At 51.0% G+C, this 26156-nt stretch overlaps 1 protein-coding gene and 1 long non-coding RNA gene across 3 annotated transcripts in view; one reads left to right on the top strand and one right to left on the bottom strand.

The window, feature by feature from the left end:
- The window catches only part of DPYSL3 (dihydropyrimidinase like 3), a 31603-nt gene extending 16569 nt beyond the window's left edge, over positions 1-15034 (bottom strand). Inside the window, exon 1 of one of the 2 annotated variants that reach the window (XM_051793764.1) lies at positions 14695-15034. In XM_051793764.1, the coding sequence (XP_051649724.1) occupies positions 14695-15000 (306 nt within the window). In that variant the 5' untranslated portion in view covers positions 15001-15034. Of the gene's footprint in view, positions 1-4106; positions 4259-14694 lie in introns of those variants that run through there. The other variant, XM_051793765.1, reaches the window with a different exon arrangement.
- A 127-nt stretch (positions 15035-15161) lies between these two features.
- On the top strand, positions 15162-18016 carry LOC127473655 (uncharacterized). Its single transcript, XR_007905540.1, has 3 exons — positions 15162-16216; positions 17090-17205; positions 17961-18016. It is a non-coding gene; the product is annotated as an uncharacterized LOC127473655 (long non-coding RNA).
- Positions 18017-26156: the final 8140 nt, after the last annotated feature.

Here is a 26156-nt window from a genome sequence, read left to right as displayed (position 1 = left end):
TACTGAATAAACTGTTAATATGAGCTCAGGAAATATGCCTGCCCCCCCCCCCCCCACAATTGGTCATTCTGTGGCAGATGTGAAGGGCTGCTCAGTGCTAACTCTGTTAGTACACAAAATTGAGAGGTCCATAATGGCTGGAGCACAAACAAGGCGTCTATTTAGGGGATTGGGCACTGCCAGAACCCCCCGCACTCACCCGACAGTGAAGGGGCTGCACTGGCACCCACCCACTGACTTCAAGGAAAAAATGCAACAAAGTAGAATAAGGAAAATCCAAATGACACATCTACAGGCTCTGGCATGGTTCAGGAGTGCGCCTAGATGTCAAGAGGCGGGGGAAGAAGAAAGGAAGAGAATGAAGCAGTTATGAGGAAACGAGTCTGATTTAATAGCCAGGCTTCTGCAGCACACGCTGCCAGAGCAGCTCCAGACCACAATAAACACACTGTTCCCCTGCCAGGGCTCACTGTGTCTCTGCACACCCACCACAGCTTCCACTAGCCAGTGTCAGGCTGTGTCATCAGCCACTGTCAGCAGAGGGAAAAGCTCTCCTGCGCCAGGAGCTGTGGGGCACGGCCGGGGAGGAGCAGCCAGGGCCTGACCCCGGGCACTGCCCAGCACAGCCTCTGGGCAAAGGGCAGCAGTGAGTGTGAGGGGCTGCACAGACCTGGCTGCTCGTGGCTCTCCCTGACTGCTGGCACTGACCTGTCGGGTTCACTGGCCTGACCTCCACTGCTGACCACGTCTCAGAAGTCCCTGGACAGCCAGTGACAGCCCATCTGTTACTGGTGTGGTGCTTTCCATGAGGATCCATTTCTGCAGGCACAGGGGATGCCCGTGAGGCCAAGCCTGGAGCTTCCTTCCAAAACAGTTCTGCCAAAACCTTCCAGGATCACCACCAGCCCCCAACACCTCACCACACCAGGAAACCCTTTTGCTGAACACTCCCTTGTCTCTCTGCCTATTGGCATTTGGGATCAAGCTTTCAAACCCATTACCCATTGCCTCATGCCCACACTCTCCCCTTGATGCTCTTAAGCATCATCTGGTCATTTTGAGTTCCCAAAATATCAGGCAGTCTCTTAATATTTCTCAGAGTGATGCTGCAGGAGGAAAGGCAGGCAGCAGCTTCCAGAAGGCTGCTGAACCCAGCCAAGAACAGTGCTCACCTCATTTACAAAGCACAAGGGCATAATTAGGGGAGCGTGGAAGCAGGTGTATGGTTTCACTGTTTTCTTCCTTGTAAAAGAAGAGACACTACTTGCAGTGGTGTTTCATCAGAAGCTGATGTCTTCTCCTTACTAATGTACTACAGGACAGCACTACAGGACTCCCTGGCTGGAGTCAAAGGGACAGACAGCCAGCTGCCAGCTATACCGTGATTCCCAGGGGCCTGTGGGCAAGATATGATATAACAATAGCTGCCAGTTAACCAAAATCTGTCTGAAGCCTTCCTTCCCACTTGCACCTGATACAACATACTGGCCATCCCCATGCCACCTCCTTTCTATTAGAGGTGTCAGAGACAATCACAGAGATTGTGCTCATGGGCTCTGGCCCATGGGATGGACATGGCTCACATCAAGAAAAAATGTGGGCTAGGAAAGTATGTTATGACAAAAGCACAACGACTGAGTAATTTTGATTCAATAGGTATTTTGTGAAATCAGGGCAAGACTTTAGTCTTCCACCTCTCTTTCTGCAGGAAAACATGCTGTGGACAACAAAAAGGGAAATACTTTGATTATCTCTCCAAACAACCAAAGAAAACGAACTAATAAAAAGTCTCTCAACAGACACACAGGATTTGAAATTACTATTCTCCTGAGCTGGACATCCCAGCATCAGCACACATCTGGAAAGTAATACCATGTTTAGTGGTCTCTGATGCATGGTGCACAACCCAAGGCACACTGAAGAGCAACACATCCATACCGAGCTGATGGAGCCATCACTGAAAAATCCAAAAGCTTGGTTAACCTCCCCTTCCTATGTTTCCTCCACTGCATAACCAACAGACACGCCTGTACTTCCCAGGATTTCATCAATGGCTAGTCTTGCCTGTCACACTGTCACACACAGCTTTTGACCAGACCTTTACAATTCATGTTGTGAATAATTTGCACAGCAATGTAATCTCATAATAACACATGCACCACTCACTCTTGCTCCTGGCTTCTCCACTAAAATGGCTGTCCTAGAAAAGCCCAGAAATTGCTGCAAACAGATACAAAAGGCAAACTGTGTTTTTTCAGATGTCACTGTCACAAACCAACTACAAATACTGACTGCAGCACTGCTGAGTACAAGAGGAATCAGGAGGGAGTGTTTCTGCATCTCCAGAAACACACTAGGCAGTTCAAACAATAGCTGTTGGGAAGTACAAATACCCAGTTTTCCAATACATCCTTCACAAAAGCCCAACCTGCCCATTGCTTGGGTGACAGAGGCAAGGAAGGCACAGCTCCCCTTGTTTGTGGGCTCAGCCCCCGATTCCGTGCTATCAGCTCAAAGATCTATAGCTGAGATACCTGCCAGTGGGAGGTGGCTCCTGTATTCTCTGTATACTCTCATGCTCCAGACCTTCCCTCCCCCGCCCCTCTGCCTGCAATGCTTCAGATGCTTTAAAGGAAATGGCACAACACAGTCCCAAACGTTTCTCTACTAACAAGCACAGCTTAGGTGACAATCTGCCATCCCCATCAGCTGCTATCTGTACTGACAGGCAAGAAGATTCTGGGGCAGAAATCTAGGAAGGAGGAATAAAAAGTGCCAGCAGTGCTCGGGGGCACAATCAGTAGAAAGGGACAGAAGAGGCTTTGTTCTAGGGGAGTCACCAGAGCTGAGCTTTTATTTCTGTCACTCCATTAAAACAGATGAGTACACCCAACACCTGACTTCACTTCATTGCCTCCCCTGCATCCGAAGTACGGATTCAGGACATACTAGTCATTTGACCAGAATTCCAGAGCCATCTCCTCCGCTCCAACCAGGATATGACAATGCTGCAGAAGGGGGCCAGTGAGTCCTGGAGGGTCATCCCCAGGCTGCACAAGTCAGAGGAGAACAACAGCGACCTGTAACATCAGCGACAGACACCATGTGCCCTCAGCATTGTCAGCTTTGGCAGAAAAGGAAAGGACTTAATAGGGAGAAATAAAGCAACTTGGGAGATTTTGTTACCATTAAGGTGAGAGAGCTCCTGTTGGATCCCAGAGGAACAGGCACAAGCCCTGCACGTGGGTTAAAACGTATCATAAAGGTCCCTGTACAAAAAGCCCCAGGGAATGGGAGAAATCCCACCTGCACTAGCAATGGTGGTGTCCCCATAGTGGTCTAAAGATACAGAAGAGGCAAGATGTGTAAAGCCATAATATTGCTTATAAAGCAACTGAATCAGGGCTGACAAAGGAATTTCTCTTTACAGTGGTAAAGCCCTCAGTGCTTCTTTGGGAGCATTTTGTTCACATCTGTAGATTCAAAGGAAGAATTAAAAGCAAACACTTTGCTTTTCCTTTTTCTTCAAGAGGCCAGAGCTGACCTCAGGGGAAAAATCAGGAGCTACACGAAGCCAGTGAAAAGCCATCGACAAGATGAAAGACCCGACTGCCTTCCCAGGAGCAAGCCCCGTGCAGCCTTCGAGCACAGCTGGCCCGGCAGAGACCGGAGCAGCACGGCCCGGAGGGAGCGGCACGGCGGGGCACCGGCGGCACCGGGGCTCCCGCAGCTTCAGGACCAACCCCCGCCCGGGTGGGCCGGGGCAGGCGGGTCCCTGCGCACCTGATGCGGCGAGACCGGGGAGCGGCTCAGCGGGGACACCGAGCGCGGGGAGCGCCCCCGGCCCCGCCCGGCCCCGGGCTCTCCGGTCCGGTGCGCGCCCCGCGGGTGCCGCCGGGCACCGACCGCCGCAGACGCCCCAGCCCGAGCTGCCCCGCCGGGGCGCGGCTCTGCCCAGCCCGGTTCACCTGCGCGGGCGGCGGCTCTTTGTCTGCGCGGCGCCGCCGCCCCGCTCCGACCCGCACCGCACCGCACCGCCGGACACCGGCACCGCACCGACCGCCCCGCGGGGCGCGCTGCCCCGCCCGCCCGCCCGCCGCACCCACCGTGATGCGCGGGATGTTCTTCTTGCCCTGGTACGACATGGTGCCGCCCGGTCCGGCCCGACCCGCCGCCGCCCGCGCTGCCTCCGCGCCGCTCCGCACAAAGGCGAGACCGAGCCCGCGCCCGCCGCACCGGGACGGCCGCCCGTCCGCCCCGCCCACCGCCCCGCCCGCCGCCGCCAGGGGGCGCTCGGCCGCGGGCCCCGGGCAGGGCGCGCCCCGCCCCGCCCCGCGCGGCAGGTGCCGGGACCGGGACCGGGACACCGGGCTGGGACACCGGGCTGGGACAGCGGCACCGGGACCGGGACCGGGACAGGGCAGGGACAGGGCAGGGACACCGGGCTGGGACACCGGGACAGGGACAGGGCAGGGACACCGGGCTGTGACACCGGGCTGTGACAGCGGCACCGGGACAGGGACAGGGCAGGGACACCGGGCTGGGACAGCGGGCTGGGACAGCGGCACCGGGACCGGGACCGGGACCGGGCAGGGACAGGGCAGGGACAGGGCAGGGACACCGAGCTGGGACAGCGGCACCGGGACCGGGACAGGGCAGGGACAGGGACAGGGACACCGGGCTGGGACACCGGGACAGGGACAGGGCAGGGACACCGGGCACTGACATCGGTACCGGGACAGGGCAGTGACACCGGGCTGTGACAGCGGCACCGGTACCGGGACAGGGCAGGGACACCGGGCTGTGACAGCGGGCTGTGACACCGGGACAGGGACAGGGCAGGGACACCGGGCTGTGACAGCGGCACCGGGACCGGGACCGGGACAGGGCAGTGACACCGGGCTGTGACACCGGGCACTGACATTGGGCAGTGACAGCGGCACCGGGACCAGGACCGGGACAGGGCAGGGACAGGGACAGGGACACCGGGCTGTAACATCGGGCTGTGACAGCGGCACCAGGCACTGACACCGGGCAGTGACAGCGGGCACTGACATTGGGCACTGACACCGGGCACTGACATCAGCACCGGCACTGGGCACTGAGACCGAACATTGACACTGGGCAGTTACACCGGCATAGGGTGCTGACAGCTGGCACTGAGCACCGGGCGCTGGCACGGAGAGCAGACACTAGGCATTCACACCAGGCACTGAGTGCTGACACCAGCACCAAACAACAGGCACTGACATCGGGCACTGACAGCAGGCACCAAGCACTGGGCATCAGCACCAAGCACCGGGCGCTGACACCAGGTATTGACATCGGGCACTGACAGCAGGCACTGAACACCAGGCACTGCACTGAGCACTGACACCAGACACCAACACTGAGCACCGGCAGCGGGCACCGCCACTGTCACCAACACCACCCAATGTGCACCTGCATCCAGCCTGCAGGGAGGGCCCGAGGGGAATGGCCACAATCAGGGCTCTGCACCAGCCGAGATTTTCCATGTAACAACAGCGAGTACAATGATTGAGGCTGTAATGGAATGGGTGGTCTTGGGCCACTGGAGTGCACCTGCATTACCTCAAACTTTCTTTCACAAGCACAAGAATTAGAAACATTAAAAAATAATAAAATACACCACACCTCTGGCTCTGGGAATCCTGTGTGCCACATAAACACTGCTGGTTCTGGCAGCACCAAGGACTTCTTGCCTTTCCTCCGCTGTGACCTTGGTAGGAAGGTTTGAATGGTGGAATTGGTTACAAGTACCCAGCGTGTGCTGAGACAGACGATGCTGAGCCTGGGACCCCACAGCCAGCCAGGACCAGGCCAGCTGGAGCTGTGCCGTGATGAGATAAACTCGTCTGCCCTCTCCTGCCTGCCACGATCTGTGGTGCTGCCAGCATGTCCAAGAGCCAGAGCTGGCCTGAACCTCACTTTCTCTCCCAGGCCAGCTGCGACTCTGCTCATGTGCAGAGCTTTGAACACCATCAGCAAGATGTTCCTACAGATCCTGCTGCCAGGCAGCAGCCAATGGTGTGCTCTCCACTAGACAAATTTTAGAGACACACCTGGCACAGACATGGCTGTAAATCCAATTTCTGTCTCTGTGCAGAAAAACAAGCCATCCAACCTGGATGACCAACACCCAACCCCTCCTCCAGTTTGCTTCCTGGCCTAGAACCTAACAATGGCAGCGGGGGCCTCACGAGCACCCTGCTCACCAGTGCATGCACAGGCAGAGCAATCTCACAGCACAACCCCTGACACTGCAGCCAACTCGGACTGCTACTGAGCTCTGGAGAAGCGGGTGACAGCAGCATGGACTGTCAGGAGTTCCTGCTCTGCCGCCAGGTTCAGTGGGGGGTCACAACAGCATTAACTGTCTGTTCTCCTTGCCCAAGGGTTTATGTACACAGATTGGCGCAGCTCTCCCTCCTCCCTCACCACAAGCTTGGATGTCTCCACCAGTTCCATAACACAGCCCAAAGCTTTTACTACCCACTGAGTCTGTTACTCTATGTGTGCTTCCGCTGAAGCTCTTGGAGAGTTTTACTGGATATGCATTTATTCTAAACCCAAAAATCTTTCACCAGCTTAAAGTGAAAGTCAGCAGATGCTCAATAACTTATTACTGCCAGGACTGTGAGAATGGACAAAATTGCAAGGGGTGCTTGGCACAGCTGCCTCCCTGTCCCAGCTCCTGTGAGCTGCTGCACCTCCACAGTCAGCAAGAGGCAGCTGAAAACCACCCCCTCCCCAGTGGATCTATGGGCAGGGGGTGTCTGCAAGTGCCAGGCAGGGAATGGGGGAGCAGCGCTGTGCCAGAGCCTCTGCAACTAAGGAGCATGGGGAGAGAAGATCAGGTACCAGACCATGCTGTTCTTGTCACAACACCGTAATGCTTCAAGAACAAGTCCTGGTCTCTACTGAAATTAGACTGGACGGGGCTGGGAGATGACAAAGATCCTCAACTCCTATCCCCAAACCTTCTGAAACTTCACTCGCCCATTCTCCAGAAAGTTTAAGAGGATCCCCATGCCAGGTGGTGTCACTGTAACTTTGTCTGGAGTCAGTCACAGAAAGAGCAGCAGTTAATTAGTTAATAACAGATAAATGACTATGCAGACAGATGCTGCTGACTTCAACACTTGGACAGTTTCAAGAGCTGAGCTTGCATCAGCCCTCTGGATGGTGGCCAGCCACGGTGACTTCAGACCCCTCATTTGAAGAGATGTGCTTTCCTCCTGTTGCTATGTGACACTCACACAAATACAGTCAAACATGCTGCCCTGGGCCCAAAACATTCAGAATGGAAAAAGGCTTTTTCCATAGGATCTCTTCCAGGTGCAGTCTGCGAGGCATTACTCACATGCTTCAAAACATCCTCTATGAGAAGCATGGTCAATTTGAAAGGTATTTAAAATGGCAATCCTCAGAGCTCACAACATCCTCAGAAACACCTGTGGGGATAACATGGCACCAGATGTTCATGGCCAGCCACGAGTGACAGGAGCACAGCGAGGAGCACCAGCGGTGTGAACACGGAGTAGAAGGCACGTGCTGCCACAAGGACTTGGTCACCAAAACAGGCCCAGCTCTGACTGTGGCCTGCCAGTGCTTGGTGGCCTGGCTCAACCCCCATCTGTAAGGACCCTGGAGCTGCTGACAGTGCAAAGGACAGAAGCAGCCCTATGCGTCCATGACTGATGGTTCTCAGACAGCCACAGCCAAGGCTCAGTGAATGTCACTGGTCACAGAACAATCTGGGCTCAAATGTCGTAATGTTCAGCACATTTGCCAGGCCAGCCTGTCCCCATGCATACCATCTCCTCCTCCCCATATGTATTCTTTGCATGAAACTGTCCCCTCTGCTCTCCCACCAGACAAGTTCTCAGGGGCTAAGTTGCCTCAGCGGCACTGAACCCAAGGGACAGAAACATCATCCCTGCACTGAAGCTGGGAGTCCTGTGGCCCCAAAACAGCTCCTGCACCCTGCAGGCATGTAGAGAAGGTGTCCAGGTAAGGGAGAGGCTGTTTCTTCTCTTTGCCAAAAATAAATGAGGTTGAAACCAAACATGTCAAGTGGAATATGCAAATATGTGTACACAAGTGACTGCTGCTTCAAGGCCAATTACTTCAATTACAGCCTGATCCCTCAGAGCAATGAAGTGTCCTTGAGATGGGTGGCTCAACAAGGGTTTTTCCTCTCCTGGGGCTGGGTTAGCTGAGTGACTCACAGCGACCCACACGAGGCCAGGGGGTTGGCCCAGCAGGCTACAGGACCAGTCTCTGCCAGGGGCCCTGTCTCTCTGCTCAGCATTGCTGCCAGCAGCAGCAGCAGTGACCGTCTGAGACATTTCACCCCTGCCAGCTCTGGTGGAGAATCACCTCTCTCCGGTTCCTCTCTCCAAAGGCACAGTGAAAATGTTCCCACTGCAGGCAGGGGCATCCCTCCCTCCTCCTGCTGCACTTGGGCTGCTCACCCAGGCAGCCATTCCTGGCGAGCCAAGCCTGCAGGGAGATGGCTCCCACTTCACTCTTGGCTCCCTCTGCGGGGTGAGCTTTGGCTGCACATGAGCATCTGTACTTCCACTGAAACAACTCAGTTCCAACAGAGTGCAGATGGACCAGCCCGAGTCCCTGAAACACAGGCACCCATCTCGCCCCCTTTAACATGCAGAGCAAAGACTAGAAAGGTCTGAGCTCTCTGCTTAGCATCACTTCTTTTCACCCCTCAGCTGTATGAAAACATCTGATACTGGACAGAAATCTGTGTGCTGTAAAATGGAGCTCAGCTGTTCCCAGCAGAGTGATGGGAAAGATGCTCCTGGATCTGACCCACCGTTGAGAGCCAGCCCAGCTGAATGAGCCAAGGTCCAGCTATATTTTCCAGCTTCTCAGCCCTGTCTCCAGGAAGGCTGCTAGCATGTTTGGTTTTTGTTTTTCTCCCATTTCCTCCAGCCACCTCCAACAACTGATCCCTGGGAGAAAAATCAACCTTCTCCGCCTTCCACCTCTTGGCAGACGTGACAATGGAAGGGGTCTGTGTAGGGAAAGCTTTTGCCCAAAATAAAGTGACAGAGCACACATTGCTCCAGCTGTTCTTCACCATGGTTTTCCTCAGGATTACGGCTGTCAGTGACCAGCTTTGCTCTCACCTGGACCACCTCTCAAGAGTAGACCACACATAGAAAATTACTTTTCTGGGTCTCATCACAAAACTTCCCTATTTTGTTACCATTTGCAACAGCATCAACACTTTACAGTCTTTCTCTAGGTCTGTTTGCTTGTACTTTTCAGAGCTGAATCTCTTTTTGTCCTTCCTGGAGGGCTCATGTCTCTGAGCCCTCCACACCACATCAGGATGGCTCCTGATGGCACTCACAACATCACTGTCACCTGCACACATGCTGTACCTCTCCTTCCAGATCACTAGAGATACTGGAGAAGAGTCACTTCTAGCACAGATGCAGCCAGCTGCCCACTGAACAATTAGTGCACCCTCCCTTTAAGCCCCACTCAATTTTCCTATAGAGCCATATCTGCTGAGCCAATTCCAAGCTCCTGCTCCAGTGCAGACACCCCAGATGGGAAACAAAAGCCCCCAAAAGTTGATCCACCTTGTGGCTGCACATAAGGGAGACAAACACACCCCCCAGCCTGGGCAGGCAGAGCCGTGAGGCTCTGGCCTGCTGGAGGTACTGACATCTTAGATAAAAAGGAAAAGGTTATTTTGGACAGAGCCAACTATTTTGCTACAGCCAAACCACAATGTTTAGTTTCAATTTAAACCTACTGAAGTTTGCATTTGACACTTTTAACTATGTTCATAAAAAATGCTTAGAGGAGTTTCCAACACAACGAAGCCTCTTCCAAGCAAGAAAGCAGAGAGCCTTGCCTCGCAAATCTCAAATCTCAAGTGTCACATGAATTTGTGAGAACAAGAAGACTTGTCCACATGGCTCATGCAGTTTGGCTCCCAAAGTATGTTTGTGGATTGACTGCTACCTACCAGGAGGTGACACCTCCCCAACACCCCTGTCAGGACCACAGACACCCAGGAAACAGCCTTCATCACTGTGCCTCGTGCTACAGCAGCATGGCAGGGACAGAGACCCCTCATACCCTGCTGGGTCTCACTGGCCAGTCAGAGAGATACTGCTGCATTGCTGCTGCCATGTCCATGTCCTGCTGCAGGTGTTTTCCCTGGGCACCCCCCCAAGCACCAAGAGAGCCCACGGCTGGCCTGCTGTCACCGGAGAAGCAATGGCAGCTACTCTGGAAGCTGCTCCTGAAAACAGCCCTTTCCTGATGCAGCACCAGGTGAGGGCTTGCTGTGTTTTCTGACAACCTCAGAAAACATATACAGTATAAAAAGAAGCATCACCTCTCCTACCTGCTGCAATGGCCTATGGCTAGAAAAGCATGAGGTTTTCAAGAACACATCACCTAGAATAACACTCACAGCATCATTCCAAAGCACTGGCAGAGCAAGCCTGGCGTGCCCTGGACACGGTGGCCAGGTACCCCACGGTGGCCACACCTGCCAGCCAGCTCCCTGCTCCCACTGCACTGCCCACACACAGGGACCAGCCAATTCCAAAGCCCTGACCACCCAGAGCTGAGAATGAGGACAGAAGGAAACCAAGGACTGTAGCCACAAGGCAGTGTAAAAGATCAAACTATTTCCATGTCAGGGTAAGTTTTGTGGTAAAACATAAGCAGCGAACAGAAACGCTTCAATTGAATCCCTAACTTCTAGCCCTACAGCATAACTCCCACAGAATCCAGTATCTGTCTTCTTACACAGGGGTTGGGTTATCAAACTCTGCAGTTTTCATAACTGCTAGCAATAACCTCTGTACTGGCATGAGCAGCCAAAGAACTGACTCATTACTGTGCTTCAGGCATCAGATTTCTTAAAAAAAACAAACACACACATGGAGGATTTTTTTCAATAAAAACCTGAGTATTATCATTCAACTCCATGAACTGTAACACGTTTCACTGTTGTATTTGCATTATGGGAACTAGTTCACTGGCTTGGATTTGTTCCTGCTGTTTGTAAAAGTAACAGAAATAAAGTAACTCCAAATCAGTGTCTTATAAAAAGAGCAAGCAAAACCAAAACACAGATGCTGAATGGGGTGATACTGAGGTGATGAATTAATATTATCAAAGTTCTTTATGAGGATCCCTTCCACAAATGCAAGATTTTAAACTGTGCTAAAGCCACTGCACAACTGCAACTTCAGACTGCGCCAAGCTGCCTCGTGAGGCACAGACTGCTGTTGGCTTGGTGCTCCTGCCATAAATTACTGGCAAGGGAAACCAGAAAGCTGAATGCAGAAGTCAGAGCACATTTTACAAGTGTCAGAAAAACTAAGAGAGCATCAAGTTAGCCCAAGCTTTGTTCTCCATTTGAGGCAGCCCTGCCTGTCTTTCCAGCCTTTATCACAAGTTGAACCCGAGCGGTGTCACACAACCAGACACGTGTGACACTGGATGCCTGCAGGAGAAAGCCAAGGATGGCTCCCAACAGTCTTCTGGAGGGGAGAGACCCTTTGCCTGCTTTCACTGCCTGATAGTTTCCCTCACACTCCTCCTCCTCGATGGAGCTGCCCCAGCCTGCGGTGCAGCCGCAATCCCGTGTTTGTGGGACCACAGCCAGTTGCCTTGGAAATGACGACTTCACTGCAGAACCACGCAGCAGGACAAACGGACGGAGTGTCTGGGGGTGAGCACAGCGAGCCACGTGCCCCTGCCTGTGTGACTGCACAGGAGGATGGAAACATGGGGTCTCTGCACGGCTGAGCAGTGAGGAGGCACATGGAGGAGGCCACCACAGGCGTCTGGTTGACCTTCTCCCCAGCCACCAGGCACAGAGTGTAAAGCTCTTTCCCTGTTGCCTCTGCAGATGCCCAGTGCTGCAGCTCTCCAGTACCTGTTCACACATCAGCAGCCCTTGGTGAACATCCTGACCACAGCAATTCAGAGGGTGTTATCTGAGACCTACAGAGAAACTCTCCTTGACTTCACTATAGTAAAGTGAGCACAGTAATCCACTCTGGCTACACAAATGGCATGACATCTCTCAAGGAAAACTGCAAGACACTTCACAAGGGTAGAGTCCATATTAGCTATTACAGATGGAAACCTGCCCCAAATTAAATCACTCTTGTTAAAAGAAGTCTCTGCAAATAGTTCAGAGCAGAGCAGAATGTGGCCTCCCAGTGTTGTTCCTCCAAATTTTAAGTGTTCTGCAATGACAACCCTTGCTGCAGTAGAACTTTTTACCAGGGAAAGTGCCCTCCTGCTCTGAGCAAAGAGCACTTGAAAGGCACATCTCTTGTTCCCCAGGAAGCCCATCTGCCCACACAGGCAGGCAGCAGCAGCCCCTCATAGCCAGGGCCTCCCCCAGCAGCCTCCTAGCCCCTGCCCAAACAACAGTCACTCTCTGCCCCTGAATCCACTGGCAAAGCTCAAACTCCCACTGATGGAGCAAAGGCACAGCCCCCAACTGCTCTGAGCCACATCTCTACTGTGGTTTCACTGTGCCCCCATACACAGCCCAGGTTTTGTCCTTCCACTAGACTCTGTGATAGAACAAAGTGAGGTGAACCATGAGCCTGGGCCTGTACTACACCATCCAGCTGCATGACACCACATGTTATCACTGGGCAGTCATTCACTGCAGTTGTGTCCCTGCAAAAATGTTGGTGCTTTAACTGTAGTTAATGTCATTACAAAAAAAAAAAAAAAAAAAAAAAGAAGCTTTTCACTGCAAAAATTAGACGACGGATCTCTGTCTACTGCCCTGGGCACAGGAAAGTCTCTTACTCTCAGCTTCTCTAATAAACAGGTTGCTTGGGCAAGGGTAGACGACTTGAGCTCTCTCTCTCTGATTCTTAATCTGTGAAATTATTCAAAGAAGGTCAATTTGCCTTGACAAAAGCGCCTTTGTGTGCTCTGAGTCTGCAGAGTCCAATGCAGGCAAACTCCCCGTGGCTGTGCAGGCAGCGAGGCTCAGTGTGCACAACGTGCATTTCCCACTGGACTGTCCTACTCTGGGATGAGTCATATGATTCCTTCTAGCCATGCACACACAAGAACACATGTATGAAGCTTCCCACCCTGTTAGGCCAGACATGGAGACAAAAGGGGTTTGGTTCCTGATGCTTGTCTGGTGGAAGGCCTCGGAGGAAGAAATCTAGAGGCAGAAATCATCAGGAAGAGAGGACTGCTGGAGAAAAACCTCAGCTACAAAACGCCAGAGACAACGGTCTACATAAGACCTTAAAAGGGAACAAGACTGTTTCAAATTTTTGGTAGAGCTAATAAAGAAAAGCTCACAGCAAAGCCTGCAGACAGGCTGTCGGGAGCTTCTGCTTCTTTTCCAACAGGCAGCAGCATAAAATTGTTAATGCAGTGGTCAGTTCTGCAGCTGCTATTCAAACCACATGGACAAGGTTGGTACTGACAGGAATAATCCTGACTCTGTAAAACGGACTGTACAGGAGCAAAGCTCAAGAACAGGAACTGAGAAGCATGCCAGTAAGAAATTAAAAAGCAGAGGCTGAAGAAGTTGAAGTGCAATGAAGAAAGCTCAAAGCAAGCATTGCCTAGCTGGACATTCCTACAGAAGACAGCAGACACCAAGGACAGCCTGATGCTATTCCCTAAAACCCAAAGGCCAAGTCATCACAGTTCACTGCTGTACTCCCACCAGGCTCTAGTTGGTGAGGTCAGGACTCCAGATCACAAACGTCTGCAGTTTATCAGGGTTTGCACTCCAGACCCAAGTGGAGATTTCTGCAGAACCCCAAGACATTCATGCCATTTCTTTGTGCTCACAGATGATTTTTGATTCCCTCTTCAAAAATGGGTTTTATTAATTTGCCCCATTCACCATTGAAAACGAGTGACCTTAAGATGGCTACTAAAAAGTTCAGCTCCAAACAAATTCATTGACCAGCAGAAGCGAGTGAGTGGCCTTACTTGCCTGATATAAAAATGAGCCACAGGGCCCATTGAAACCCCAACCAGGGGATTCACTCCACACCATTAACTTAATCATCTTCCTGTCCAACTGCTGGTGCAAATGGGACCAGAACCAGCACAGCGAGCCATCTCACCCTCTGGCAGAAGGACCTACCCCGTGGAGCTGGATGGATCAGTTTATCACCTTCAGTTTGATGTAAGTGGAGAAACTTTGTGCCTGATGATACCTCCGGCACTGCCACTTCCAGATCAACGTGACGCCCCTCACTCCTGATGCCGTACTTCTAGTTTGTGTCCATGGGAGATAAGGATCGCCTGCTTTGGACCAACAGCCCCAAAATTCCTACTTTTTTTTTTTCCTATGCCCGGTGGCGCGGGGACAGGTATTCTTTCACTCAAGTATAAAAGAGCAGCTGCAGCAAACCGAGCCCGCGGCTCTGACACTCGGCCTTTGCCGCTGCCGGTGCCGCGGTGACACCGCCGACACCCCACCCCACGGAGCTCCGCGCACCGGGCACGGCCGCGACCCCGCCGGGCAGCCGGGCCGGGGGAGCCACCGGCGGCTCCTCCGGGCCGGCCCCGGGGGCGAGCGGAGCCGGACCCGCCCCCGAGCCCCCGCCGCGGGGCCCGCGCCCGCCGCCCCGGCCCCGGCCCCGGCCCAGCAACGCCGGCCCCTACCTTGTGGTCCGCGGGGGCCGCGTCCTGGAGCCGCTCCTCGCTGGGGGTGGCGCTGGGGTCGCCAGCGGCCGGGTCGGGGCCGGGGGCCGCGGCGGGCGGCGGGTCGGGCTCGGGGCCGGGGCGGGAGGGCGGCGGGGCGCGGCGCTGCCCGACGCGCAGCGCCCCGAAGTCCAGGGTCTTGCTCTCGAAGGCGCCCTCGACGCTGCAGAAGAGCCCCCCGCGCTTCTGCCGCGGCACCGCCGCCGAGCCGGGCCGCGCCAGGTACACCGGCAGCTCCTCGTCCTCGCGCCGCCCGTCCGCCGCCATCCCCGCCGCGCCGCGGGACGGCACCGACGGGGCGGGCGGGGCGGGACGGGGCGGGCCCGGGCCGCGGGCGGGGCGGGGCGGGGCCCGCGGGACACGGGCGGGCTCCGCCCGGGCGGCCCCGGGGCGGCGGCTCCGCCGTCCCCCGGGCCGGGCGGGGCTGCCCGGGCCGCCGCGGCGACCTGACACCGGCCCCTTCCCGGGACGGAGCGGACACACGGGAGCGCACACGGGCTGTGCCCGGGCGCACCGACAGCAGCCCCGTCAGAGTTTGCCCCTGCCGGTTCCTGGGCGCTGCCCGCAAACCGCCGTTCGCGCATCTCACCCCCTTGGCCACGGCCCCTGCACGGGCGCTGCGGTTGGGCTAACGCTGCAGCCCGACACGAGCGATGTCTGCTGCACAAAAGCTTCGCTGCTCCCACACGGGTGCTGCTGTCACGCAAACACCACCAGACGAGCCGCACGAACAAGCTCCGTGTGTTCGCTAATTTAAGGTGTTGCTTTGAGAGTTCCATTGCAACTTTATTTCAAAAGCACTGGAGGCCCGGAGGACAGATGGAGAGCCAAGGCAATGCTAATGGCTTGGCAGCAATGCTAATAGCAGCAGCAGCCTGTGAAATCTATCATGCAGCACCCGAACTGGAGCTCTGACTAAAATTGTTTTTCGAAGTGCTCATTTCTTTATCCAAAACAAGTGTACATGGTACCTGGGCTCAACATTCCTACCACATGTGATTCCTCACACCACATATTTGCATTATGACGTTGTCAGTTGTGCTTTTTCCAACCTTTTCTGCACAAAGCAAACCAGTGCCATTGTCTCTACCGGTCCTCCGAGGACCGGTGGTTCTTAAGGAAAATCCGCATGGAGCCTGACCCATCATGGAGAACAATGACCCTGTGATTAGGCCTGGAGAGGCGGTCTGTGGGTACTGGCTGACTAAGGCTTGAAGTTATGAGAGAGGAAATGGTTTGGGACTGTTTCCTTCCTTTTGCACTCTGGGAAGCTTTTGTAACTGGACTTGTACCAGTGTCATTAACTCACTCATTTTTTTCTCCACCTAAGTGGAAAAATCTACAGAATCTTGAATTTTTGACTAATTATTCAGGTCTGAAGGGTCAGGAGAAGAGAAGATGCACTAAATATAAACAGGCTGTGTCAGCAAACTTGGAAGAGTTACTTCAACAGCCTTGTGTCACGCAGCAGAGTAAAATGCTGGTCAGTGTCTGCCCTTGCTTTCTTTAGAACAGCACCAGAGAAGGTTGCATTGGGTTGTTATTGTGTTCTTACGTGAACTTTACTGTGCAGCTGCCTCAGTGTTGTGCCTTCACGGTGCTCAGCACCACGGGTGCTGTGCCTGCACCAGAGCCCAGCTGCCCCTGACCAGGGTGTGCCAGGAGAAGAGCCGGGCGCTGACCCTGGTGGGGTGCTCACTGTCCTGTTTCAGACGCAGGGGCAGCAGTGGTGCCTGGCAGCTAAGGAAGGAAGTATCCCTTCAAATAGCCAGAACAAGTTTGTTTTGGAGTTTTTTTCTACTATTCTCCTGGCAAATGCTCTTCTTCTGTAACTCGCTCAGCGGCAAGACCACCAGTACTGGCCAAACAAACACACACAAAGGGGATGCCTACTAGGTCTTTACCTTCCTAAGGGACTGCCTTAGCATAAAGAAATTTATCCTCCCCTTGCTGCAAGTCGGATCCACTGAGTACAAGATGAAAACCATCTCAGCCAGCTTCTGCCCCTCGTGAGAGGGATGTGCTGCTCTCGGAGCTGGCGGCCGTCCTGCTCCACACAGAGAGCTGAGCCCCGACCTTCCCAGGGCCGAGCACGTGAGGACTGAGCCTTTCCTGGGACAAACAGCCCTGAGCTGCAGCTGCCCCGTGGCTGCGTGCTCTGACCACAGTGAAGTTAGAGTGAACCCCTTGTTTTGGTTGGGACCTCTCCATATGGTTGTGCAGCTTTATGAGGAATTAAAATTCTTTGGAACAAGGCCTGGCCTTTGTCTGATTCTGCAAATGTGCAAAAGTTTCAGCATTGTACTTTAATAGCAATATTTATTCAAATCCTGATTCCAGTGTTTATCTTTCCTAGTGCCTTGCTGCATAAATGGTTGCACTGCAATTATTTGCACCAGTAAAAGGAGTATGGGGGCTCTTCTGAGAAGTGGAGGCTTTAAAATCTGACCTTTAAGGAAAATCACTCACTGTGTAAGAGATAATTCTTGATTTTTATTTCTCAAATTGCCATTTGCTTTTAAGACCTTTTTTGTGAGGTGTTGTAAGGGCACTAGTTCAAGAATACCATGAAAATTGAAGTTTGGGTTCAGTGTGTGTTCACTGCACACTTGCTTTTGGGCCCAGCAGAATGCATTATTTATATTTCTGTGTATGTGTATCTTGGATCTGATGTGAAGCTTTTAATTACACAGTGACAAAATGCATGCCCCCTGTAATTAAGGAAATTTTCCTTTCTTTAAATCACATGTTTATATGCTCGTGGACAAAAATGCTTGTCAGGCAAACAGTCATGAGTGGTGCATCTTCAGATCCTGCTGGGAAAACAGCGTTCCTTTTGCTTCTCTGTGCAAAGCAGATGGGAGATAGAGATCAGGGAGGGATCTGGCGGGAACGCTGTCTCCCCTGCCCAAGCCCAGGGAAGATGGAGATGGCAGACATGTGAGCTCATGTGCTTGGTGCTGCCTCAGGACCCAGCAGAGCCAACCATCAGCCCTGCGGGGATTTCCTCGGCTCGGGGGCTGGGTTCACATCCTGATTCCAGAACAAGAGTGCTGGTCCATGTGGGTCAGGAGTCTGAGCTGAGCCTGCCACATGGGCACTGCTGATTCTAGCATGAAGGAAAAGACATAGGCTGCTCTTCTGATCGAGGGAACAGCATTTTTTTAATGGGAAATTATGTTTTGTGGTGGCAAGCTTCTCATTCACGTCTGACTGCATCTTTCTAGTGGAGTAAGAACTGTTTAAGGTGCACTGAGAAATGGAAATCAGTCACGTTACAAGGTGAGCCTCACTGGTTATGAATGATGGAATGGTGCCTTCTGGGAAGTGGTCTTTAGGCAAATCCCTTTCTGCAAAAGGATTAGTTAATAAGATGGGAGATAATCACTCTGTCTGGGGTGGGCGTTTTCTTGTTCTGTGCACTCAGCCCCCGTGCTGGTTTTCTTTGTTGCTCCCTCAGCTGCTGCCAGAGCTCTGTCTGGGGTTCCCATCAGAGCCTGTGCAGGGAATGAGGGGCTCCAAGTACTGGAGCTGCAGAGTAACCAGTGAGAGGCACAACACGTGGTGTAACTTTCACAAGTTACTGAGTGTTATCTTTAAAATGTTTGAAGAGGAATTCAAATTGCCAACTGAATCATTCAAACAGCAAAAGTATTGACAGAGAAGTCAAATTAAGTCATCTTGCCTCCCACTGCCAAGGCATCGTTTTTCTCTGATGGGTATTTTCTGATGACTTTGCTAATTCATTTTCTGTTTGTCAGGGCAGTGGGCAGTTTCTTAATTGGAAAAACTCTGCATCCTCTGCTGGCAAACTTTGTGCTGGTTCCCGGATCCCAGATGCTTTGTGCAACACCCTTCTATCTGTAATAAAACCAGAAAATAGAAAAAGTGAAGCATGTCACAGCTTGTGATTTCTTGTTCGCATAATGCTGCCTGTGTCACTGGAAGTTGCTTATTACACCAGGAAGCATCTCAGGCTCCATAGCTGTGACTACAATGTTCATTAGATTCAGAGAATGTTGTGTCATTTGAAGGAAAAAGACTGTTGACGTTAGGTGGGATTTGACCCCCTCCTTCACCAACGTTTACAAGCTTGAGCAAAGGAAAGCCATGTCCTGAATGAGGACATTTCCTTCCTTGATGTCAAATCCATACAGAATGGCTTTACACTGGTTTTCCTGTGGGCCTGGAGGCAGCAGATCTTTGATTGCACATGAAAGGGATGTAATAATAGTGTAACTTTGTTAGCATGATAAATAAGCGTCAGCTTTCATAGCTCATTTTCCTCTAAGGTCTCTGGGTTCAGCTGGAGAAGCACTGGGAAGCAGCAGGGCAGTGGTAGTGGCAGGTTAACACTGATTTCTTCACCCTCATCTGCTTCCTACAGGGCTTGATAAAATTACATCCCTTCACTTACATGCACGTGAAGCAGCAATGGTAAAATAGGCCTGAGTTGTCTTGTTTCGTGCAAAGTCAGAGCTGCATTCTCATACTCTGCAGTCCTGATTTACGAGGGTATCCTGTTTTTGGAGGCTGCCAGACAAACAGGGTTGTTCTGCTGATTCATTCTTGCAGCAACATCAGGACAGCCCCCAGCACTGCCTTCCATGCACCTCAGGGAGAGTCAGGCTAAGGACAAACACAGAAGAAACAGTGAAAGAGCCAAACTTGACAAGAAAATTTGATTGTCCTATTTACCTTTAGAAGCAGAGGTCAGAGATGGGTGGGATCTTTCGTTCCCCAAGAAATGGCATGTTCATGAAGGGCAGGTGACTGACAAACCTGCTCTCAGTCAGCTGGAGAGGGCCGGGGGCTGATGCCTCCATCACCACGCTCCAGTTTCTAAACTTTTGAACATAGCAGGTTAGAAGATGAGACAGACCTTTGTGGTCCTCCAGGCTGCTCTGCATATCAGTCCCTGTGGGACTGCTGTGCTCAGGGTGATGTCTTTGATGAAATCCTTTACCAAAGTCAAACTGCCGCAGAGTCAGAAAGACAAAGCATTTGACTCTGTCAAAAGCCTGTTCAGTGTTTCATATCAAAGCCACAGGGAAAGTGGGTTCATAGCATGGTAATTTCAATTGCAAAATGCTATTGTATTGTTGGAGGGTGTAATTTCAAGCAACACACACAGCCTGACTTCAGCGTGCTGTCAGTCTGTCATGCTAACAGAGACCACAACTCTGATGAGCAGCTGGAAGTTATAATGTTCTATACTGGGTTATTCCAAGAATATTTCTGAAATGCAGTAATGCTTTTTGCTCCCAGATTTATTTAGTGCAGAGCAAAATCTATGGAAAATTTTGGCATTTCAACATGTGTTGTTTTTTTTTTTTTTCCTTCCTGAAATGAGCTGCTACTCAAAATGTTAACAAATAATAATTGTGGAACAAGGGTTCTGAAAATTTCCCTGTGGGGAATCTGGATTCTCCCTCTCCAAGTCCTCCAAGGAAGGACTATTATCTCCTCCTCATTGCCCAAGGACTCCTGTGGCACTGCAGGCCTCGTGTTCAGATGCAAACTGAGTCACCCAGTCATGAAGTTGTTGGGGACAGAAGGGGACAGAGATAAAGCTCTCACAAGGCAGAAGAAGTAATGTTTTCAAGAGAGTCAGAAGCACAGATCTGGCATCAGTGTGAACCCCAAAATATTCCAACCTGGCTAGAGTCTGCTGGGCCCACCTGAAGTCACAAGGTGGTGACCCAGGAGGTTGTGCACATCAGGTGAGCTCCAGCCACCTTTAAGATGGAAGTAGTTCAGGACCACCCCAGAGATGTCACTCCAGACTTCCAGGAATAACCAAGTAAACCTGTAGATATCTTCTGTTGGTTGCAGGTCAGTGGGCATCTTCAGGATCACAGTTTGGGGAAGGATGAAACTGTAGCCACTGTAAGAGCTGTCTAGCTTCATGTGGAGTAGACTGTTAGGGCTTGGATGAGATGGATTTACATAAAAAAAACACACATTCAGTATAAGTTTGAAGCCTAAAATATTCTGCCATTACACGTGCCAGATTCACTTCAAGAGCAGCCAGCTCAACTCCTCTGAGTTCATGTTCTGCCTCTCAAAATCAGTCTCTTTCCACCTGTTCTGTTTGTTCCCTGCTTCCCAGATGGCATCATCATCCAGCATCTTCCCCAGGCTGTGCAGCCTGGCTTGGATGGTCTCACTCTGCGTTTGGCCTCTGCTGTGATGGCAAATGCTGACTTGCTTCCAAACATCAGTCTGCTGTTGTGACTGCCTCTCATTCCAGCCTGTCCCAGGGATCACCAGCTACTCTCCTCCGTGCCTGCTTTTGTTCCCAGAAAGGACTTTGAGGACTAAGCTGAGATTTCCTTGTTTCCATGGTGTTGCACTTGACCTAATCAACCATTGCAGACCTCAAATGTCCTTGCCTTCAACCTCCCTGCCCATGGCTTCAGGAGAGCACGCTGACACTCTACAGCAAAAACAGGTGGTGTATCTAGAGATAATTAGTGATTACATGCCAGTGATTACAAGCCTATAATGAATAATTAGATGTCAACAGAGTAGAATTACAGTGGATTTAAAGGCACTATGTTTGTTTGTTTGTTTGTTTATATGCTTCCTTGTGATTGTAAGGAAGCAAGCAGTCAAATATATTTTGGCCAGGCTGGTGAAGGAGGCGGAGCTACCATTTGTTTACATTTTTTGTCATGGCCCTGTCCCCTCTGGTATAACCCATGACAAAAGCTGAGTAAGTTCTGCAGGAACCAGGCTGTGACTGAAGATCCTGGTCTGTTTTCTTGTCAGCCCATTTGCTGCCACTTTGGAGGCAAACTGTACTCTCTAAACTGACTGATGCCTTGCAGGAACTAGAACCTGTGCTTGTTATGGTCAGGACTACTTCCTAATTTTTCACTTAATTTTCACTCCCCCAGCTAATCTAGTTATGTTAGAAATTGTGTTCAGTCTGTATTCACTGTCCCACCACTTTCCTTTGAAATCACTGTCATATTATCCCACTCTTATGGACTGGGGGGCTATCCCTTCCACACAGATGTTAAAAATAGATAAAAATAGATAATGTCCATCTATGTTCCTTTTAAGTATGTCCCAGAAAAAAGCAAATATAGCTTACAGGCTCCCTTTTGCAGGGGATAGAAAAAGGCTTCTGTACTACCAATATCCATCACCCCACCACAGCTTGCCCACCACCTCCTTTGCAAGATCACTCTTTTGCAAGTGGTCTTGGAATGGGTTCTTCCCTAAACTCTTCTTCAGCTGCTCTTGTGAAACCCAAGACTCTGACACTGCATCAAATACACCTGGAAGAAGTGAAGAAGTCACCTGAAAAAGAGGGACTTAGTCCAGAGTAAATCTTGCCACATCGAGGTCAGTGTCAGCTATGACAGACCCACAGGGTGGAGGAGAGCAGGTTGTGCCAGTTCCAGACCACCCACCATCCCTATTTCCCAGGGAAATCCTCACCTTAGCTTATAGGATTACCGTGTTGCACAGACACTAAATTAACATCAATGTTTTATCTGCATCATACATGCTCATACCCACCTTTGCTCAGGATGAAGGGGCTTTCCCTAACTTCTGGCTTGGTTCTTTCATCTCAGCTGCTTTTTACTTCTAAACCAGTGGCCTGTGAGTGCCACACCATGAGCAGAGTGTGGTGGAAGGAGCTGAGCTGACTCATCAGACCACAGGCTCGTTCCTGTCTAAGAGGGGATTGTGCACCACAAAATTCCATTGTGCTGAGTGTCACCACTCTACGAATTTTACTAAATATGAAAAAAATAAAGACCAAAGAGAGAGATGAACTGATTAAAGAGCCAGATGCTTTCTTGCTGGAGAGGCTGGAACCCAAGGTCAAATTGCAGCATTTCACAGAGCACGGGTGAGTTATCAGCATCAATTGCTGTGAACTTTCTAACACAGTGAGGTGTTTGGGGTTGGGAAAAGGCAGCTTGGTAGTCATTTCCCCACAAAAGCATATGAATGTTGTATCTGTTCATGATAAACTTTGAATGCCTGAAGTTGAAATCAGTCTGCACCCCAGATGTGCTAATGCCTTAACTGCAATACAGCTTTCGTGCATCCATAAAACACAGAGTATTTTAAGAATTTCAGACCCATAACTGCCAAATGAACCACTTGCAGTATGTGGAGCTAAAATTCTTTTCCCTGTACTTGTTCCATTGCTACAGATTTCTCTTGATAGAACATGGATAAGAAGGTGGCAGGTTACTTTTGCATTAACTGTTAGTGATTTACCTTTCCATTATTTCTGACACTGTGATACAGAAGTGAGGACCTGTGTGTGTTACACACTGATATGTGCAGGTGATCAGGCAGTGTTAGGCACCATATCCATGGTTTGTTCTTACAGGTTTAGACTAAGTGGCTGTCCATCATCAGAGTATTCAAATCTTTCATTCAGTGACTAGGCTAGCTGATAAAAATCCAAGTAACAGATGCCACGGTAACCTCTGGAAGTTTCTGTGCTGAGAATGTGAAAACAGAGGCTTGTCTTTCCTGCCAAGTCAGAATACTTGAATTCTTTTCACAGCCCCTATCAGTTAAGCAACTGCAACTGTACTGGCTGGCTTACCTGGGACTGGGGAACTGGACACTTCAAAAGTTCCCTGTTCCATAGGCAAAAGAATCCAAACTACTATAGGTTGTTGTCTTTTTGCTGTAATACTTGGCAGATTTTGCCAAGTGACAGGGCAAGTTTAGCACCAATGCTTTCTGTATGTGTCCAAACCAAGAGTCTGGTTTGAGAGTGTGTGTTGGTTCTGGATGAGGAGGTTTACAGACAGAGCTTTCCCAGCATCACTTCTGGGCTCGAGGGGAGCCCTAATGGCTCAGGGGGACTGAACTCCAGCTCACACAGCTGCCTTCTGCTCTCCTCTGGCTTGTCTTATATATATGTAATGTGTGTGCCTTAACCCTGTTAAGGAGTCTGTACCTTTTCTGTACTTTTTCTGTACTTTCCTTTGTTTGAAACTGCAGTTTCTCTACTCAGACTTGCACTGTAATAGTTTCTAACACACTCACATTTTTCCTTTGAAGACTGCAAAGCACTTTCCACAACAAAGAGGAAAGGACCAGAGAGGTTCACATTTACCCTGCAGAGCTCAAGCAACGAGGGCAGCTACGGCACAACCTGGAGTGTGGGGACAGTGCAGGCATCAGGGGGTGGACTGCAGCTGAGGAAGTGTTGCTGAGAACATGGCAAGGAAAGCCCTAAAACATGCTGACTGAGAGAGTTACTGTGGTTCTAAGATACTGCGCTTGTCATCCTGAAAAACTGTTTCATGTGTTCTACGCTCATGATTAATGCTATTTTTGTAGATTAGAATGTTTCCATGGTTTTAAATTAGAGAGAGTATCACAGCTTGCAAACTCAGGACCTAAAAGATAACTGCAGCCAGTACTACTTGTCAGAATGATCCTGTAGAATTTACTTGGCTTCCATTCATAAAATTCTATTTTAGATGCCTAATGAAAACAGACTGATTTTCCTGTGTGTGCTGAGCACTTCCAAATCTGCCTTTTTCCCTCCTTCTTTTTCAGTGTAGCCTCTCCATTAATCCTAAAAATCATCCAGTTGTATTCTCTGCATGCCTGGACAGGAGTTCAGATCCCTAACTTGGAAACTGCTGTTGAAAAATGTTGTCTTCTGCCAGCTCTCAGACCTCCTTTATCTGTCTCCAGGAAGTGAAGCTCATTATATTTCTCCTGGACCATGCAAAGCAGAATAATAATCTTGTTTTGTAAAGTATGTTTTGTGTCAGGTTAACATGACTTAACTTCTGGGATGGTTGAAAACATACAAAGAATGTACAAACAAAAGATTTCCAGTTCCATTCAGATCTCTGAATGCACATAACCTAATTAGGCTGTTATGAAGAAATCAGAACTAATGAGCCACTATTACTTGATCCTGACTGCATTTTTTATCTCAGTTTGTTATTAAAGGAAATGGTCTGCTCAAGACCTGAGCATTTGAAGCACCTGAGAATCAGCAGCTGCTCCTCAGCAGATGTGGGGCTGGGCCATGGAGACACTGACCCGTGGGTGTAACTTCATTAGAGCATGAATGGAGCCACAGCAGAAAGCACACAGATCTCCTGCTGCCTGTGAGCATGGACAGGCAGCCAAACCCGGGTTGGGGTGTAGCTGAAGCATTTCAGAACAATGTTGGTTCATGCAAAGGATCAGATGTCCTCCCTGGGAGGCAACTTTCCCTGCACAGATGTCTGCTGTGGGTGGATACCAGGCTGCACATCTGCCTCCTGCAGGCATTCTACAGCAGTTAGGTCATGGTGTGTGGCTGTCTGAGAAAGAAACTGGTGTCTACCCCGGTTGTGAACTCACTCCTCTGCTGCTGGCTCATCCCAGTGTCCCTCCACAGAGATTCCCAGTGCAGGCACTCACGGCAGAGAGCAGGCCCTGTGCCCCGGCTCACCACGCAGTGTGTCTCACTTGGGGACAGAGCTTTACTGGGTGGGTTTGCTTCCCTGGTTGTGCCACACATGGCACCCACAGCCATGGGAGCTGGTGGGTCCTGCCCTGCCAAGCCCGTGTTCACACACAGGGTAGGGAACGACCTTGACACCCACACAGGGCCCTGGGGTGCGGGTTTGCTGCGGGTGCTGCCACGGTGGCACAAGGGCAACTGCCCTCCCAGCAGCCCAGAGCTCACATGGGAGGTCCATCACCACTGCTGAAGTCAGCAGTTTGGGCTGGAGGCACTGAAAACATATTTGATGACTGCGTCTGGCCAGATCCCAGGTTTTCATTACTAATCTCTGCCATTGCCTTACACTTCCTTCTGTGGGTAAGAGGTGTCCTCAAGTCACAGTCACACAATCATGTAGGTTGGAAAAGGGCTTTAAAGTCATGACCAGTGCCTAGTGTGGAGGAGCCTGCTCTCTGCAGCTGGGGCCCTGCTCCATGCAGCTGGGGTCCTGCTCCATGTGTCTGGGGTCCTGTTCTGTGCAGCTGGGGTCCTGATCCATATATCTGGGGTCCTGCTCTGTGTCTCTCGGGTCTTGCCTTTGAGTGCACATGCCAGGCCCCCAGACATGTCCCAGTTTCAAGATCTGCAGTAGACCAGAACTAAATGCAAGATATTCCAATATACAAATGAGCAAGAAGCTTGTACAGTGAAATTTTCCAGTCTGTGTTCCTTCCCTAGTTATCCCTAACATGGCATTCAATTGTTGAGCACTGACCTGCAAGATCCCTCCCTCAGTGGAAGTGCCTCTCTCTCATAAATGGTAAGCGTTAGTCTATAATTAGGGAGTCTGTAATCCATAGATTAGTGGCTCCATGCTCTAAAGTCTCCATCTGTTGTACACATTGAAATCATTATATCTCAAGTCTCAGTCCTGTTTCAGGCTTCTAAAATGGTTTTCACAGGATTTTCTTTGTTGTGCAAA

This window comes from Manacus candei, unplaced genomic scaffold (assembly GCF_025592945.1).
Source record: "Manacus candei isolate 608988 ecotype Guabito, Panama unplaced genomic scaffold, ASM2559294v1 h1tg000037l, whole genome shotgun sequence".
In the NCBI taxonomy this organism is placed as follows: domain Eukaryota; kingdom Metazoa; phylum Chordata; class Aves; order Passeriformes; family Pipridae; genus Manacus; species Manacus candei.
This window is presented reverse-complemented; position numbering and strand designations above follow the sequence as displayed.